The sequence below is a fragment of the Plectropomus leopardus genome, chromosome 22 (genome assembly GCF_026936395.1).
Source record: "Plectropomus leopardus strain MGB_pleo_1.0 chromosome 22, ASM2693639v1, whole genome shotgun sequence".
NCBI classification, from domain to species: domain Eukaryota; kingdom Metazoa; phylum Chordata; class Actinopteri; order Perciformes; family Serranidae; genus Plectropomus; species Plectropomus leopardus.
Window position 1 is genome coordinate 6541267 of NC_142197.1, and position 19185 is coordinate 6560451.

The 19185-nt window shown below is 40.3% G+C and overlaps 2 protein-coding genes across 3 annotated transcripts in view; one reads left to right on the forward strand and one right to left on the reverse strand.

Annotated features, from left to right (window-relative positions):
* The first annotated feature begins 561 nt into the window (after positions 1-561).
* myf5 (myogenic factor 5) lies at positions 562-3386 on the forward strand. Its single transcript, XM_042511219.2, has 3 exons — positions 562-1161; positions 2003-2075; positions 2225-3386. The coding sequence occupies exons 1-3, from the start codon at positions 562-564 to the stop codon at positions 2419-2421; spliced, it is 870 nt and encodes a 289-aa protein (XP_042367153.2). The 3' UTR covers positions 2422-3386.
* Positions 3387-9839: 6453 nt separating this feature from the next.
* lin7a (lin-7 homolog A (C. elegans)) overlaps positions 9840-19185 on the reverse strand; it is a 46366-nt gene continuing 37020 nt past the window's right edge. Inside the window, exons 4-6 of one of the 2 annotated variants that reach the window (XM_042511220.2) lie at positions 17762-17971; positions 17124-17335; positions 9840-12829 (exon numbers count right to left, since the gene is read on the reverse strand). In XM_042511220.2, the coding sequence (XP_042367154.1) occupies positions 12805-12829; positions 17124-17335; positions 17762-17971 (447 nt within the window). In that variant the 3' untranslated portion in view covers positions 9840-12804. Of the gene's footprint in view, positions 12830-17119; positions 17336-17761; positions 17972-19185 lie in introns of both variants that reach the window. The other variant, XM_042511221.2, reaches the window with a different exon arrangement.

Genomic DNA, 19185 nt, shown 5'->3' on the forward strand with positions numbered 1-19185 from the left:
GCGCGGGGAATTGCAGTGGTGGTGTCGGTTGTGTAATTACTGTTTTAATGAGCTTTGGTAAACAGGGATCACCTCATTCGCAGCACCTTCAGTGATGAGCTTGGGGTGTTTAGAGGGGGCTTACCGCTGTCATGCGAATTCACAGGGCTTGAAATGTTACACCTTCCTTTGCAGCTGGGCTGCATCTGCAACGCTGTTGTCTCCGCTGTAAAAATTGGCGTACTGCTACAAGTGCTCTTTTTCTGCACAGTTTGACTAAACAAAACACTCATTTAATATTTACGTCTTCATAGCGGAGTGTCACTTTCATTGGCAGCCTTGACGTGATGCCTGCATGCCAGATAAATCACACAAAATGAACTCAAAAACACGTCATGTGATGGTTAGAGCTGCACTACATTCATCGTGGCCTTGCAGGCGAAGTGGTGATGAGTAGGAAAACACCAGTAAGTGCAGATGTGGGAAACTCTGCAGGGTACTGGGGGGTGAGAGCGGGTTGGGGATGGGGCAGGGAGGGAGCTGATCTAACCCCAGCCTGCCTTCTGGCTGGGCCAATGGGCCATGGTAATTAGATCTGGCCAATGTGGGCCCTGGGCTCCGGCCTCGGGGCATATAAGGGGGGCCCGGGGCAACAGACCCCTCATATCACTCAGAGGTCTCCTCTCTCTCACCCTCCTTCCTCTCCATCCATTCCTCTCTCCAGCAAACATGGACGTCTTCTCACCATCCCAGGTCTACTACGACAGAGCGTGCGCTTCGTCTCCAGACAGCCTGGAGTTCGGCCCCGGCGTGGAGCTTGACGGCTCTGAGGAGGACGAGCATGTCAGGGTCCCTGGAGCCCCTCACCAGCCGGGACACTGCCTCCAATGGGCCTGCAAGGCATGCAAGCGCAAGTCCAACTTTGTGGACCGCAGACGGGCTGCGACTATGCGTGAACGCCGGCGGCTGAAGAAGGTCAACCACGCTTTTGAAGCTTTGAGGCGCTGCACCTCAGCCAACCCCAGCCAGCGCCTCCCAAAAGTGGAGATTCTGCGCAATGCCATCCAGTACATCGAGAGCTTGCAGGAGCTGCTACGAGAGCAGGTGGAAAACTACTACGGGATACCTGGAGAGAGCAGCTCGGAGCCTGGGAGCCCGCTTTCCAGCTGCTCCGACGGCATGGTAAGTCCACATGCAAACATCTGGTTTACTGCATGCGAGACAGAGCGCCATCTTGTCAACTGAAAAGGCCTTTATGGCGACCAAAGTGTCTCCATTTCTCATCAGCATGTTGTGCATTTCAAAATTAAGCCATGATTTCCAATTTTAAAAATCCATTAATCAAACAAGCTTGTTTTGCCCCAAGACCTCAATTACCATGCTCCTCCATGCATGTCATACCATCCCATAATAGAAAAATCTATCATGTAGTCTTACAAGCATCTCTGACGCTTGTTATTAAAGGTCAGGTTGAATTAGTCAACAGCACTGAAGGTGACAGCGTATCAGTTAATACAAAAGAAGGAATCACGCGGGATGGAGTAATGGCTTTCCCACCACCGGACACTTTATAGCCCCTAATAAACCGAGCTAAATCCACCTTACTGAAGTCAGGGAGAAAAAAAACTGGACACTTTTCTGCATTCCATCTTGACTGCATGTTCTGCACCGCTGCCAGGATTTTCTGCAGATTTACTAGGAGAAAGTGTCATCTTGCACAAACTGGTGTTGCTTCCACTGATACAATCGATTCGGCACGCTGGGAGAAAAGGGGGGCAGGGGAAGGGAGCGCTGCCACTTTGGCTTTAAGGTGGATGTGAAATAAAGAAGGCCATAACTTTGGAATTCAGGATTTATTAGCCCTGTCCAGAGTATTGTGAAGGTTGTTTTTTCTCCTTATATATATATATATATATATATATATATATATATATATATATATATATATATATATATATATATTTATACAAACATAACAAGTGCTTGCAAGAATTCAAGGGTGAATTTTCTCATTTCCTTGCAGGCGGACACCAACAGTCCAGTGTGGCAGCATCTGAATGCAAACTACAGCAACGGTTATTCGTATGCGAAGAACGGTGAGACCTTTAGACAGCAGATATGAATATGACATGCCAGTAATAACTGCATGATGGATTATGTTAAATGCATGTTATATTGTGCCTCTGGGAGTATATTATAAACAAATAAGCTGATAAACGCATGTCCTCTTTGTTCTTCTTATCAGAGAGTTTAGGGGAAAAAACAGCCGGAGCCTCCAGCCTGGAGTGCCTCTCCAGCATCGTGGACCGGCTGTCCTCTGTGGAGTCCAGCTGTGGACCTGCAGCTCTGAGAGACATGGCCACCTTCTCCCCGGGCAGCTCCGACTCGCAGCCCTGCACGCCAGAGAGCCCTGCATCCAGGCCCGTCTACCACGTCCTGTGAACTTTGATATATTCCCGCAGGCTGGCGCACTGCTTTCACCAAACACCAGCTGCATTTGCAACAAGAGATAAGAACTTTGTGTGAAGGAGACTCAGCCGACGACCTGCAGCTTTTATATTGTACATGAGATTGTAAATATGTAATGTAAATGCCCATTTATTCTATACATGCTATTATACCCCAATGAGACATATTTAATTATGACAGTTAATGTAATGTTGCATTATTCCAACATGAAGTGGTATTTAAGCAGTTTTTTCTCCCATGTTGTTATGAAACATTAAATCTTTTACTGTTTTGTAAAGTTTGAGCTTTTTGTGTCTCTTTGTGAGTTCAGATATTAGTCATCCTGTCAACGTAGGAGGTGTAAAACAGTGAAAGTAATAAACTAAAATAGTCACTTAGAGTTGTTGCTGTTAACTCTAATAAATGTCAAGACTCCATGTCAGCATAAAACACCCAAAACTGATGACTAGCTCTCGCTGTTTTAGCTTTTGTACGTGCATGTTTTTTTTTTTTTACAGTGACACTAATGTTAGAGCAGTTTCTATCGTTAAGATACTGATTAGTCAGAGTTTAGTGGGTTTGCAACTGTTTAAAGATGCATCATCTTTTAATAAAACAGCAAAATTAATAATTTGAGATTGCAGAATCTTGCATGATAACAAAAACAAGTTCAAAAAAGGTGAATTTTATCAAAATAAAAAGGTTATTTATCAGTTATTTATCATGCGACAGGGCAGTGTGGACTGTGTCCAGCTAACAAGGTGTGGAGAACATAGTAGAAACTGATAGAGGTCAGCTGATACTATGAATCATTCGACACTGCTGTAATCACTTGTGTGGCATTCTGCGTATGAGTCATTAGCGCTGTGGCAGGTCGATCTATAGGCGACATAGGCGGCCACCTAGAGCACCACCCAGGGGCACCCAATTTTTCTTTTGTGTGTTTGTTTGATATGCAATAAAATTTGACTTGAGGAAAAGGGGAAGTGGAGTGTTTATGGTGAAAGCCATCTGCGGCGCAGTTCAAAAACAAAAATAGGACAATATTTGCAAATTTGCACATATGGTAGTCTATTGATTTTATTTATCTATTTTTTTCAGTTTATGTTACTTAAGTAATAAAATAAAACACACAATAGATAAAAATTGCAGATGATAATGAAAACAATAATGAGAATAATGATGAATAAATAACTTAAAATAAAAATAAAACTGTTTACAGCTGTGTCAAAAAACACACAAATTTTTCTGCATCATAAGAGGGATTTCAGCCAAAAGAGACAGTTACAAAAATATTGCATAATTTGGAAAATAGAAACACATTTTGTCTGCTTTGATCACATTTTAGTATCTCTAAAAGTGTGTTTTAAGTGGACGCAGTACTGTGAGTACCTGTTTGCACTTTCCTTCCAAATGTGAGTCATCAGTAACACCTTTGATTACATCGTCAACACCAGAGAACAAATGGCCTCTGATTGTACTTGAGGGGAAGAAGGGGGGTTAGATGTGTGTCATACTGTATCACGTCTTTGATGTGAGGTTTTTTTTAGTTTATAGTCTATGGAGGGGCAGCACATTAAAAAAATACTTTTTTTCTTCCTAAATCTATTCTTCTGTCTACTCCCTAAATTAATTTCCTTTGCTACAATGTCTTCTCCTCGCTCTAATGTGCTCAGTCTTTGTTAAATTGCAAATAAATTAAAAAATACACCTGTACACCCTTATATGGTTCCTTTTCTATGGAGGCTCGATATATCTGCTCTGTTCTTGAACGCTGGGTTCCTTGTTACTCTTTCAAAACACTGATGATAGGAAAACTAGAGCTATTTAACTGTTGTTGTTCATAAAGTATTCAGATGCTTCACCAAATGTTGCAGTACTACAATGTAGAAATACTAAGTAAAAGTCCTGAATTCAAAGGTACAGTAAAGGTACAGAAGTTCTATCAACTGAAGTATCAAAGGAATTTTTTTTTACAAAAAGCTAGGGAAAAATGTCTTATTTGAATGTTCAGTATTTTGAATTTTCATAATTATGTATTTAAATATTGCACAGAATTATTTAAGCACTTTTGGGACCATTTCCTTGTTTGCCCCCCCCTCTAATTTTTAGGTATTTTTTCGTTTACATTTTTTTTTGTTGCTAATTTTGGAATCATTGCTTCTTAAGTTGCTCATTGCTTTCATCACGTTTTTAAAAGAAATCAAGGCAGTTTGCTCAGATTTTAAAGGGTTAAGCACAGTCCTTTAATAAATGTACTTGGTTACTTTACAACATGGCTATTTCAGTAAAAATGCAAATCAAATTGTTGATGAAGTTTCTCTTTGGATCGACTCAACAGGAAAGACAGCAGCATGCAAAACTTAGTAATTTCTTTTCAATTTAGTTCAATTTTATGCTATAGTCCAATATTATAAATCTCAATTTGCCACAGAGGGCTTTATAACATAAAACAGACTCTTGGACCCTAACAGTGGATAAAAAAACCCTCTAACAGGGAGAAAAGGAAACCTCAGGAAGAGCAACTGAGGATCCCTCTCCAAGGATGGACAGACGTGCAAAAGGTGTTTGCAGAAGTCATGCTACAAAAAAGATACATAGAGGGGGAGAAAACTACACACAGTATTTTTTCCTCAACATATACATCCATCTCTAACAGCACTTTGTTATTGCAGCACTGTGGAGCAGCTCAGAGTTAAACACTGCCTACAGGCGAGAATAGCAGCAGTCTCACAGCGGTCTCGTCTCTCTGCTGCAGCGCTGTGAGACATTGTGGACATTCCAGCGGCGGCTTGTATTTCACCAACCAGCACGGCTGCGTACGACACTCCAAATGTCACTGATGTCGTTTTCCGTGCCTTCGGTTGTGATTCATGAATCACTCAGTGAGCCTGGAGTGTCAACACACAAAAGACATACCATGAGTTTACATCAAGGTCAAGCATGGAAGCACATGAAAGTTACACGGAGAGAGAAACTTTTAAAAATCTGATTTTCATTATTTTATTAGCTGGATTTGAATCTGACAGAGTACACATTAATATTGCACTGACTCTGGAGTAGCATGACTGAAATACCAGCACAGTCATTATTGCAGTACTCAGTGAGACCACAAGAGAGAGGTGTTTCTTACATTTCCATCATTAACGTGTCATATTTAGCTTCTGTGTTTGAATTTTAATGTAATCAATGCAAACAAGCAGGTTTAACCCCAGGGGATCATTCCATAGTCTCTAAATTATAATCCCAGCAGTCTGACTCATGAAGGTAATTCATACATTTCCTCCTATTTGAGCTGAATACTGATCTCATAATGAATGTTTAACTGGGGCCTTTGGAGGATTGAACCTGCCCTCTGGCTAAATCTGTGATGTTGTACAGCTGTCGGAGCAAGAAACTGTAAAGACGGAAAAGATGATGAGACTTCTGAACTGTTAACGACTCGAGCATACGTTATGTTTCAAGTCTTTTTGATTTGTTCAGCTGATATTTTGATGTTTTGAAAGCACTGAGTGTTCTTTAGAGCGTTTATTCATTGCAACATGCGGACTGCATACAAGAATAGATTTTGCTCCTCAGTGTCTTAAGTTCATTTAGCCATCAGGGTTAGAGTGCAGGACCGTATTACTGGAGGAAAGGTCAAGTGTGTTGCTCAGCAGCTCCACTGGTGTGTAGATGAAACCTTTCACATAGAGAGAGTCCTGCCATTTTGAATCCTAAGATAAAATACTGTTGAAAAAATAATTTCCTTGTGGAAATCTCAAAATTTGGTTTCACAAATTAATCCGCTTTCTCAAGGGCACAGATTTCATTTAAATATTTGGAATTGACACGAAACGGTGGGTTCGGGGTTCTTTGCCAGAAAGTTTTGAGCATCAAACACTTAACACTTATTTTTTATGCACCAAATTTATGACTTTTCTGGTATTTTCCCCTTCAAAACCTGCCTGATTTCTTTCAAATACATGGGTAAAAGGCCATGAGAAACTTCAGAGGAAAATACCCAGAAATTAGCAAGAAATTAAGGAAAATACAAGAAAATGACCTGAAAACCAAACCAAACCAAACCAAAACAAACAAACAAACAAAAAACACCCTAAAAAAACCCCAAACAAACAAAACAAAAGAAGCATTCAATGATGAGTTTGACATCATGACAAAAACCTGGCATTTAGAGGGTTACAACTCTGAAAATGAATGAATATTTGATATTTATGATTAGGGCTGATGCTGGTAAAAAACTCAACTCAATAAAAGAATAAAATAATAATAATGTAAAAAAAATTAATTTCAAAGCTTGACTTTGAAAGGCCCATTTTGTGCACAGAGCGATATGAGTGTATGCAATATTAAAGCAGTACCTAAGGGTTAAAAGGATTGTGTTTACTGGAGACTGGGGTGTTTCTGTTTACTGTATTTTTTCCTCTCCTGTGCTGCCTTTCCTTCATTCCCTCCTCTTCACATCTTTCCTGCATCAGCCTCGTTAGTCCTTCCCTGCTCCTCAGTTTTTCCCGGCCAATCAGCTCTCTGCACGTTCTCCTGATTAATCAACTTATTTTCCTCACCTGAGCTATTTCACCCTTTTTCCCCACCTGCACTTCATCCTCTAGTCAGACTACTTTGCATTTAAGTCCCAGTTTTCAGCCCAGTCTGTGTTTGATTTTTCGTTGTGTTGTGTGAACATCAGCTTTCTTTATCTTTAATACAACATAATTTGAATTCCTGCTGCTCACTGTCTCCTGGGTCCGTCTGCTCCACACCACATGATAAATACAAAGAAATGTTTCTTTATAAAACCCATGAATTGCATATGCAATCTATTCAAATATAAAACTGCTGGTCACAAAGAAAAAACATCTTCATCTATCATTTCCACCTTGGATCCAGACAGTCTGTTTTCAGTCTCACTGGCTAACATGAGCTTTGTTTTTGGATCAGAACGCTTCATATTGAAGACATGACGCTGCGGTTATTAGGAGCAGCCGGAGTGAAAAACAGACTGTTAACACACATACATAGTTTTCTCAGTGCTATTTCAGGGCGTGGAGGTGTAGGTGGAAGACAAAAGAGCTCAAGCAGCCGACGAAATCTATTTTTACACCAATAACCCTTTAAAACCTGGATCGACCTCGGTGTTCTTTGGCTGCATTCAGACTCCTTTCACTACAGTTTAAACCTCTCAAACCGAGAAAATGGGTTTGATTTCTTTCAAAAACATGGGGACAACATAATGAGCAACTTGACAAGAAATGTTGTGCAAACTACAAAAAATTAAGAAAAGGAGACAAGGAAATTATCTGAAAATAAGCTGGAAGGGATTATGAGATATTACTAAATAAATAAAATTTAAAAAAGAAAATCAAAGAAAAATGCTCAGAAAACTGTGTTTATGACTCTCTCAATATTGTTTTTAAAATTCTGATGAGAAAAAAGTATTTAATTTGTTAGCCCTTTCTTGGGGTCATTGACTTTTTAAAAAAAAAAAAACTTTTATTTTTTATTTTCAGGCAATTTTCTTCCAACTTTTAAGGCTAATAATTTCTTGCCAGTTTTTGGGGTCATTGCTTAATAAGTTGCTTGTCACCCTCTCCCATGTTGTTTTTGTAAGAAATCAAGCCAATTTGCTTGAAAGTGTTTAGAGAGTGTTTGTAACTATAGAGAAGCTGATGAGAATATTTGTGATTTTATCATATTTTTTTCAGCTCCAGTGTATCTGCACTGAACCTTTTGTTATTACTATGTGATCCTGAGACGGTGTTACCTTTTTAGCCCCTGATAAACAGCCATGGAGACAGGCGAGGGATTTGTCACATGCGTTACTGTCACCTGCGCTCTTCAGTTTTGTCACTTCAGGCTTTGGTCATTTGCTCTTGTATTGGCTATTTGGTGAAGAATAGCTCTAACGGGGATTTTATTGCACATAACACCCCGTACAACACGTCGCCGGCGGAGAAACGGCACTGCTTTGTGCTTCTACTGTCACCGTTTGAGTTTAATACCTTCCATTTACAAGAGTCTCTTTATTAGTTTCAGTGTCTGCTCTCTGTATTGAGCTAACAAAAGGCCATTGACTTTCTGTTCCCGGGCTAAAAACCTGGACGAGTCTTCAGAGGGACATTTCAGCAGCCAAGGTTTAATGGCTTCACCTTCTGCAGCTGCACTCAGATCAGGGAAAGGCAATCAGTAGCAAGCTGCTGTTCCATTGTTATGAGAAATAAACGCATCATAGTTTTTAATGAAGAATTAGTAACTTCATTATGCCACTTTATTTCTGGCAGTGCAGTAATTGTTCAGTACATGGCTGGTTTTACAATTAAAAACCTACACATGATTTATATTTTTTTAGGAAGAACTCAATGGGAAAATTCATGCCAAAATCAAAAATACACATTTACGTATTTTCCCTCTTACCTGTCCGAGCTGGTCACCAGCGTCATAAGACTGTCATAAGACTCCAGTTCCCAAAATTTGATGTCTAACGTCAACTTCGATTAGACGTAGAACACTGACAACAGATGTCACTGACATCTCATTTTTTTTTCTTTCCAAGATTATTTTGTTGGCTTTTTGCTTTTATTAGAAAGGACAGATTAGTAAGTGTGAAAAGGGGAGAGAGAGAAGATGATTTGCAGCAAAGGGCTGCAGGTTGGAGTTGAACCTGCAGCCGCTGCGACGAGGACATAGCCTTTGTACATAGGGCGCCCGCTAGCTCATGTGGTAATGTGGGCAACATCTTGTTGGATTTAAGTTGTGCTGTTCAGTAACCAAAATGCAGTGTTTTCCAAATGTCTGCTACAGCGTCATCTTGTAATACAAGAGCAACATATTTGTGAGGTATGACGACCAAAGTGTGAAATTCTCACGTCGTTAGACTTTCGAAAGTTTAACGCCTGTCTGAAATAAGAGTCCAATGTCTGTCTAACGTCATATTGATTTCAAGTGCCACCTCGGGTTCTGCTGTTGATCAGTCTAGATTTTTTTTGTGTGAGTTGCTTAGTGTTGGAGATATTGGCCGTTGAAATATCTGCCTTCTCTCCAAAATAATAGAGCTAAATTGTGGTGCAAAAAACAAACAAACAAACAAACAAAAAATACATTTGAGCTTTGCTCTGCGTGGTGATACAGTTGGGTGTCGTTCGGTAGTTAAACCCCTTCCTGCAGTTAACACTGCCACTATCGGTTTTCCTTTCTCTTTGGGGGAAAGCTTGGACAGAATTTGTAAGACACAAACCATGTGTAATTTTGCACATCTATATTTTTAATCTACTTCTCTGCTTTTATTCAGTGGGCAACAAATCAATACCTCTCCGGGTGTCACACTGCCAACATAACTGCTGATGCTACAGATGACAAAATACTAAATGATACCATGAAGATGAAGTATGGGATACAAAGGAAGGGACAACAAGACATTCACTGTACACAAGCACATAGATTTATTTATACAAATATAGTATGTATAACAATTGCATATCAACAGTTTGTTGTCTTTTTTTAATCTTTACGGTAAGTTCAGGACCATCAGCTTCAAAAATGTAAGTCAATTAAGAAAGAGTACCTGTGATTTTAAGATACAAAAAGGGATCTGTTGTGTTGAGATGTTCTTGGCGAGTATGTGAGTATCCGATGAATCTGAGCCCAGAGGTGACCCAACACAAAAGCATTAAGTGACCTCAGTGCTGACAGGCTATTCATGAAATGGCGATGGCACATGTTATGCATGTAAAAAGATTTTGTTCAGCTGTACTTGTGCAATTAGATGAGATGTAGATAAGAAAGGTTTAAAGATAAAACCTATGATTTTTTGTCAATAAATCAATGAAGCAACATTTTCATGAAAATGTGACTTTATAACTTATTTTATAACATCATAACAGCTTTCTATTTGCTGCTCATCACATAAAACTGGGGATGAAAAATACTCTGGCATATGGAAGTGATGGGCTTCATGTTTTAGATTTGTTTATGGTTAATAGAGTGCTGCTAAGTCGACATTTTTGTTGGTCAACCCGGACGTTAGCATCTCCCAGGTTCCCTTGACGAAAACTTAATGGGATTTTTCCATTAGATTTGGATGATGACAAAAAAAATAATCTCTGGGTCAAACAAACATTTATATACTTACACATTTTGTTGAGTAATTACAAAGTAAATGCAATCCAGTCTCACTTCTAACTCATCCAATACTGACGATTGGCTGGTGGCCCTCGGCGTCAGATACCAACACACTGAGGCACCCTTGAGCGGTGGTATGAGATGCACTGGGCTGTGGCATTTTTTTTCAAGCTCTGAGCTGTTGTATAAAGAGCTATAAAGTCTGCACTGATGCTGGTGGTTCAAACAAACTCTGGACAAACTCAACAAACTGCACCATGGCTGCATGGCTCCAACACCACCACCCAGCCTGTCTCACTCCCAGCTCCCCAAATACCGCTGCTTAATTAGTGATGTCAGCGCCAGGCAACGATGCAAAGAGACATCTTTGGCAAGTGGATGGGTCCAACAAACCCTGGACTTTCACCCTGTAGCCCGCTGTGTGCTTCCTGTTTAAAAAGCCATAATGTTTTTTTCTAAACCTAACTTTTGTTGCACAAGAAAATAAACTTGAAAATTAAGTGTATTACCTATGTTGTACTTTTATTCTGAAAAAACACAATGAATGTTACAAATGTAAAGTGACGGGCCATCCGGGATTGTCAACAGGAGATCCATGAGGGTACCTAGCATGACAAAATTTGGACGTCAAGATCCACTGACAAAGTGGATTTGACGTGTTGGGATGAAAATGTGTTCCACCACCACAACAGGGCGCATTTAGCCGCTTGTTAGCAACCACCTTTTTTGAGTCATGTCAAAAACTGCGTTCAAAAACCCACCGACTTTGAGTCAAGGGAACCAGGAATGCTGAAATGCTGACTTATTTCTGGGTTTTAGGACTCATTCAGGCAGCACTCTATAGAAGAAGAAATAGAGGTAAAGCCTGCATGGTTAAACAAACAAAGAAAAGAGCGCCACCTACAGGAAATGAAAAAAAAAAACTGAGGAAAACACAAGACGGTAACACAAATCAACAAGGAAGTGATCTCTGAAAAGTGAAGGGTAAAAAAAACGCAACAAGGAGCGCTTAGCACCAAAGATGGACAGAAAACTAAATCTGGCAGATAACCACTTTAACTCTATCTTAAAAACAGATTTCCCTTACAGGTACGGAGGAGAAAAAGAGGGCGAAACATTCCACTCAGCCTCATAACTTCTCAAAAATGATTGTCAGAACAAAAACGCAGGGAACAAATCTACATGTGCTAATATTCAGCTGTTAATACAACAAATAGACTTTAAATAATAATCTGAACGTCTTTGAAAGAGCACATAATATTTAAAAGGGACAATAAAACTTTATGTTAAATCTCTGATCTCATAAAATAGTCTGAAAAATAAACATAATTCTTTGATTTTTAATTTTCGCTCTGCTCAAATAAAAACTGGTAACATTCTGTTTGTCAGTTAACATTTCCGAGGGTTGATTTGAACCACGTTAAAATCTCTTGGTGGTATATATTTCTGGATAAATCTCAGTCGGGAGTAGCTTACAAAGTCTGTTGATAATTATTGCACATCAATTATTCATGCCACCTGTAAATCAATAATCTCTTTAAATGGCAAAGAGGACAGATTTGGACACAGAAGCTGCCTTACAGTACATAAGACCCAGTTTTGCTTTACAGTGATTTACATGTGCGCCTATATCCCATAAACTCTGTATATATATGCATGAATCCAATCATGAATTTAGTGGTGAAATGGTAAAAACTGAAGAATGTGTGTTATTGCTAAACCTACAAGATACAAAAATCTTTCCTGCTACAATATAGAAGGTAAAAAAGAGTTCACGTTTATCCAAAACAGGACACACACAGAAAGAAACTGATGATCATTCATACAGAGACACGAGCACCAGTTGAAGAATCAATAGAAACACCACTGTACAAATGATATCTATGGCAAAATGGCAAAGGTGCCACAATGGTATAATGGATGTCGGTAAGCAATCAAAAATGGATGACTGTAAACAAAACAACAAACACAAGAGAAGGGGACTTTCAGTAAGAGTCACAACCGGGAGAACAACTTATAAAAGGGAATACAAAGTTAAAATGGACGACGTTCAGTGCTTGACTCCCTCATACTTGTTTTTCAAAGCACCAATTTCGGGGCGTATGGCGCTCTTTGTTTTTGCTCAGTAATCGGTGGTACACTGGAAGGGAGAGAGTAAGTAAAAGAGTCCTCCACTTGTTGGTTTCCTCCGCGGTGGAGAGATTCCTTTGGGATCCTCAACAACAAACAGGTGGTCCTCGAGATCCACGTCTTCGCTCTCCTTCACTTCTTCTTCTTTTGGAACAACCTGCAGATCATCAAAGGAGAGAAACATGCTGAGAGCGATGCCTAAGAGCTCGCAGACAGTTTACACTTAAAGATCTAAGTGTTATCAAGCTGATATTGTGCTGTCTGGTGATTTTAAAAAATGATTTCAACTTTTAATTGATTCTCTATAAGCTTCAATTCCTCTAAAAACAAGGCTGCCAATGTCCCGACGTGTCGTTTAAAAAATTCTGCTTTGGTTGCAACAAACATGGTTGGAAATGTTCCAACCTGTTGTTAAACAATACCTGTGTTTGTCGCTATAACCATGTCCGACCATGTCCCAAAGTCTTGTTAAAAAATACTCACATTTGTCTTTACAAACACAGTTGGAAATGTCCCAACCTCTCGTCAAAAAACATCTGCTTTTGACGGTACAAACACAGCTGAATATCTCCCAACTTGTTGATAAATAATACCTGCTTTTGTCGCTACAAAAATGTGTGAACATGTTCCAAACTCTCATGAAACTCACGTTTTTTTGTCACTACAAACATGGTTGGAAATGTCCAGACCTGTTGGTAAAATATACCTGCTTTTTTTACAACAAAAATGGTTGGAAACTCTTGTTAAAAAATATCCGCTTTAGTCGCTACAAACACATTTAAACATCTACCGACCTCTCATAAAAAAATAACTTTTGATGGCACAAACACCGTTGAAAATGTCCTGACCTGCTACTAAAAAATACCTGCTTTTATTAGATGATGTTCAATCCCGTTGTTAGTTATAAAAGTCCAGACCTGCAGCTAAAAAATATGCACCTCGGTCGCTACAAATATGTGGGAACATGTTCCAAACTCTCTTTAAATAAATACCTGCGTTTGTCACTACAAACATAGTTGAAAATGTCCCAACCCCTTGTTAAATAAATACCTGCTTTGGCGCTACAAACACTTTTAAATACTTTGTTGCCACTTTTGCCAGCACAAACACGGTTGCAAGTGTCCCGACCTGTCAATAAAAAATACCTGCTTCGGTCGCTACAAACACAGCTGGACATGTCCCAAAGTTTTGTTAAAAAATAACTATCTTACACAATCCAACATTCCCTCCTCCTAATGAAACTCTGCAACAGGTAAATGCAATCTGAACTACTTCATATGTATAAAACAAATATTTGTTATGCATCCATGGTTTGCAGAAACGTACAATACCAGCATTTTATTCTGCCTCGTTTTAGACCTTAAGTCCTATAAATTTTCATGCATTAATCTGCTAATAAGACAAAAAGTTCATTGAGGCATGTGTGACAGCCCGGCCATGTTGCTTGCCATGCTACAGTGCAGAGACAATGTCGCGCGCAGCCTTTAGTGACTCTGTTCATTGTGTTACACAGACACAGAGAGCATTTATGCAAGAGATACCCTCTGAAGGCTCTGTTTTGCTACAATTAGAGAGAGGTTTTGCTGGTGCCTTTCAATAAATTGCTGAAAGACAAACCCTGGGAACCACAACTCAGAGTTATACCCACTACAGGCACTAAATAAAAGTGGGGTGAAACTTTTCAGATAATAGCAGTAAATCTTTGACAAAGCTAAACAAGGTAGTAAAATCAAAAAGTTATGCTGCCTCAAAACCTATTATGACAATTTATGAAGGGTTTAGTGCATGTGGTTTGGGTTGCTAAATGTTGCATATATATGCAACATTTCCTGCAGCGTTTAATATTTAGGGTGGGTCACCTTGCCTGAAATACATCAGAACACGGTACATTTATTTCTTGCATATATTTATTTTTAAATGCCAACAAATTACTGACCAGAAAGTTAACCCATGAGCACCTGAGGATTTTTTAAAAATTTCTTTCAAAAACATGGGGAGAAGGCAATGAACAACTTAACCAAACATGACCCAAAAGTTTGCAAAAACAAAAACACACAGAAAAAAGACATAAAAGGGGAGAGAAAATGTATTTATTATATGTATATATATATATACATTTTTTTGATAATTAGAAATATTAATATAGTTTTAGGGATTGTTTTCCCAATGTTTTCCTGCCCTCCTTTTTAAAAAATATTTTTATAGGTAATTTTCTTGTAACAGCTTGCATTTGAGGGACATTTCTTGCCAAGTTGTGCATTGCCTTTTTCCCACCTTGTTATTGAAAGAAAACTGATGTCGATCCAGGTTTCAAAGGTCAAAGCTATCATCAAAACCTCTCTCAACCTGTAATCCGATCATTTCTGTTTGGACAGAGAGACACAGTCAGAAAGACGGTGACAAAGACAGATGAATACCAGTCAAACCGTTGGCTTATGTTGCATTCTTGTCCCCTTGTGCGTGTCACTTGGTCAGCAGCCTCTTGGCCGCCAAAGCAAATCTCTGCGGTCAGCATGCCGGGATTGATAAAACATGATCCCTGCTCCCTTCCCTGTCTGTAGCTCCACCGTAACACACTGTTACAAGCTCCCAAATACCTTCCCAAGCTGCGCCGTGCCAAGTGCAAGACAAGAGATATACTTGGGGGATTTAGCATCAAACAGGCATGGACACAGAGATCTTGGACACATGCCCGCCTCCAATACGTCGGGGGAATGCTTTAATAATTCGATAGGCCCAGGCAGAATTAAGTGTAGCATGATATGATTTGGCTTAATGGGTCTGATTAGTTTCTGAAAAGTTTCCTCCTGCTTTTAAGTTTTGCTATTTTCACACAGTGAATGTGTAGTTTGACTGGCAGTGCAGAGCTTTGTTCTAAATTTAAACTGTAGAAATATTGACTAAAGCAGAGCATCTCCATCCAGCTGTAGCTTCCAAGTAACAGCAGTGCAAGGCTGTATCTACTTATGCACGTACCTGCAGAGCATGAGCCACAGATGTAATCGGTTTAAGTTTGAATAATTTACAGCCTTTACAACAGAATCAGTGGCAGAACACAGCAGAGGCAGTAAAGTTTGCACAGAGGATACCGGCTGCTGAGCTTGCAAAATATACCACTGAGGTTTTAGGCTTCGTGCTGGGATGTAAATGTCAGCTACCTGCACACGAGCCAATAAAAGTGGTTGCAAGGCAAAGCAGAGCATGGCGAATATGATTCAAAAGGGGACTTGAGTCTGCTTCCATTTAATTTCACTCCATCTTTTTCCTCTGTTGCTGTATGCTTATAAAAATGTTACTTTGACACTTACAGCAACTGAAAACTCAGGTCACATCCACTGGTAGGCCTGCATTTTAATGAAATGTTAGAATGAAAACGATCTTTGTTAGGAATGTTTTAGCTGTTTCAAAATTAATCTCCATCCATACTTACATGAATAATAACAAAAGGACATCTCAAATGTCCATTCATGTACCCTAAGCATGCACATGTTGGTATTATCAGGAATTGATTGTCTACTGTGTGTTTTGTTGCTTAATTACAGAAAACAGTAAGACCAGAAATTTCTTAGCTTGAACTGACAACAAGGTGGAACTGTTATTTAAAGTAACACATGGGTGTAAGGCGGTCAAAGTGGCGGAAACCAATTGAACATTTTCCATGGCGATGGGAAAGGAGTAACATTACCAACAAAAGAAGGATAAATTCACAAATCTGAGTAGACCAAGCTAAATGATTTGGCTTAGCATGATGTGACTGATAAGACTCAACGTGAGTGGTAAACGTGGGGGTTTAGGGGGAGTTTTAGGGGTTAACAACATTTTAAAATACATATCAAAATATTTCAGGTTTTTTTTTGAGTTATGTCCAAAAACATGTTTGTTAGGCCACAGTGACCTTTGCTCTTCAACCACCAAATTCTGATCATTACATTCTTAAGTTCAAGTGGATGTTTGTGCCAAATTTGAGGAAATTTCTCCATGGCCTTTTTAAGATATTGCGTTCACAAGAATGAGACAGATGCAAGGTCACGGTGACTTTGCCCTTTGACCTATGGCAACGAAAGTCTGATCAGTTCATTCTTGAGTCAAAGAGGATGTTTGTGTCAAATTTAAAGAAATTCCCTGAAGGCGTTCTTGAGATATTATGTTCATGAGAATGGGAACAATGGATGGACGGACAGCTCACAAAGTTAATTTCAATGGACAATGACATCCAGCCGTGAGTCGGTGCAGCATTATCAGTGGTAAATACCATATGAGCACAGTGCAGAGCGGCGTCAATTAGCTAGCCACTGGGACATAGACACAGGGACTCATAGCAACTTGCACGTACTGATATGCACATGCGGCTTTACTGTCATCCTCTTCCTCGCCGGCGGCGCCTTACCTCATGCTCCTGTTGCTCTCCCCTCTCTCCCCTCACCCTTAAAGCAATGAAGCGCCTCACCTACGACATGTGGTTCTGCTGAGAGGTCAGGTTCTGCTGTTGCTGCTGCTGCATGAGGAGCTGCTGCTGCTGGCGCCGCCGGGCCGTACGGAGTTTCTCGAAGCGGGCCTCCATCTCCTCCAGCACTTTGGGGGTGTAGCGAACCACCAGCTTCACGCTGTCCTTGGCCGCCTTCAGCAGCTCCACCGCTTTCTCGTGGTGCTCTCCTTCAACGCTCTGCAGGGGGTTTAGAGACAGAAAGAGTGGAATTTTAAAGGAGGCTGATTTGAATATATCCTTAAAAATAGTAACTCCTCTCCGGGAAAAAAAGGATATTTCCTCCATTTTTAATACCCTGTGATATTATGTGAAAAGCAGCAGGCTTACAGTTGGCGTTATTCAAGTCTCTGCAGCGGTTGAAGTGCTCCTAACTCAAGACATGTGAGCACTTTGATCTCGATAGCTCTCCTGACTGTTGACTCACATCTCAAACTGGAAATTATACATTGCTCTGTTTTGTGACACCTTGCTAAAAATATTTCAGTCCAGGAAATATCTTTTTGGAAAGAGGCTTAAATAATAAATGAGGACAGAAAAGTGTATCTGCACTCTTCCTCCAAACCGGGTACATTGTATCAAAATGTTAAGTGTGGTTAAACTTACCACGCCATTGACCGACAGGAGTTGATCCCCTCGCTTTAGGCCGCCATGTCTTTCGGCCACGCCTCCGGGGATGATGCGGGAGATGTAGATGGGGGAGTTCTGCTCCTTGCCGCCCATCACGTTGAAGCCCAGTCCTTCCTCCGTCTTGGGGAGCTCCACGACTCGTGGGTGGGAGTGACCTTCACTGGCTGCGAAGGCTGCAACTGTGGCCTGATGAAAGAGAAGAAATATGGAACTTAATTATCTTACTACTAACTATCCCCCAAAACACTTTATTTAAGACTTTATTTTGAGACATTAGGATGAGGATAAAAAGTGAGAAAGAATGGAAAGATTTTCTTCAGCCCAGTTGCAAGAAGAAAATATTGCAATCATGGATCTGTACTTGAAGTTAAGTTACGTAGCTTAGGTTTAGTAATATAATGTTAGGTTAGGTTTAGGAAAAGAAACATGGTTAGGCATCATAACTTTTAAAGTTATGTACTTAACCTAAAGTTATGTAGGTTATGTCTAGGGGAAAAGAATGTGGTAACTAATTCAAAGTTCACTTAGTTTCACACAGGACACAAACACTTGTCTCCTGGTGGAAAGTCCTGTGTTTGTTTGACCAATCTACCACCCATGCCTGCCTCCTTATGCCGACTTTTGCTCTTCATACTACTTCTATCTTTACTATCACATTGGTCGATTGCAGCATTCCCAGTTACATGGGTTAAACAAATTTTGGTGCATTACTTTTTATATGTATGCATACAAACAGTGCTAGAAAACAGACTGTGACAGCAGTTGTTTTGTCTGTTATTGTTGAAGCAAAACAGCTGGTTTACAGTTTACAGCTGCTTTAGTCTCCTTCATTACACTCACAATGCACGCAAAGGAAGAAACCAATTTAAAAAGTGCTACAAAATGATCTTGAAGTTGGGAATACAACGTGAACCTCGACTGCTCCTTCTCATTTCGGCGAGGACGGCTATAACAAAGCGTTCGGATTTAGTCAGAGCTGGGGGGATTTCGACTCACACATGAGAAGTTCTCTGGCTTTCTAAGCACATGGATTAACACATCCAAGTTCACACTGGAGAAGCAGCCAGACAACTTTCACCCTCTGTGTCTCTACCAGCTGGTTGATGTTGCTCGCTGGCTGTGGGGCTCCTTTGAACCGCGAGCTCCCTGCTCCTTGTGCGTTCAGAACAAAGCACCCAGGAGCTTGTTAGCCGAGGCTGGGAGAGCTAATGGCAGACGAACAGAGAAAGAGACACCCAGCGCCCACTGATCCACAGATGCATTGCCACAGGTGCCTCGCTGTCAAGTCGGCATCATATATGATATGTGAGGTAGATCGAGAAAAGGGGAGGATAAAAAAGTAGAGGAGGGGAGGCTCTGTCAGAAGCTTTTGCAGATGTGTATCCAAATTCCCCAGCAGC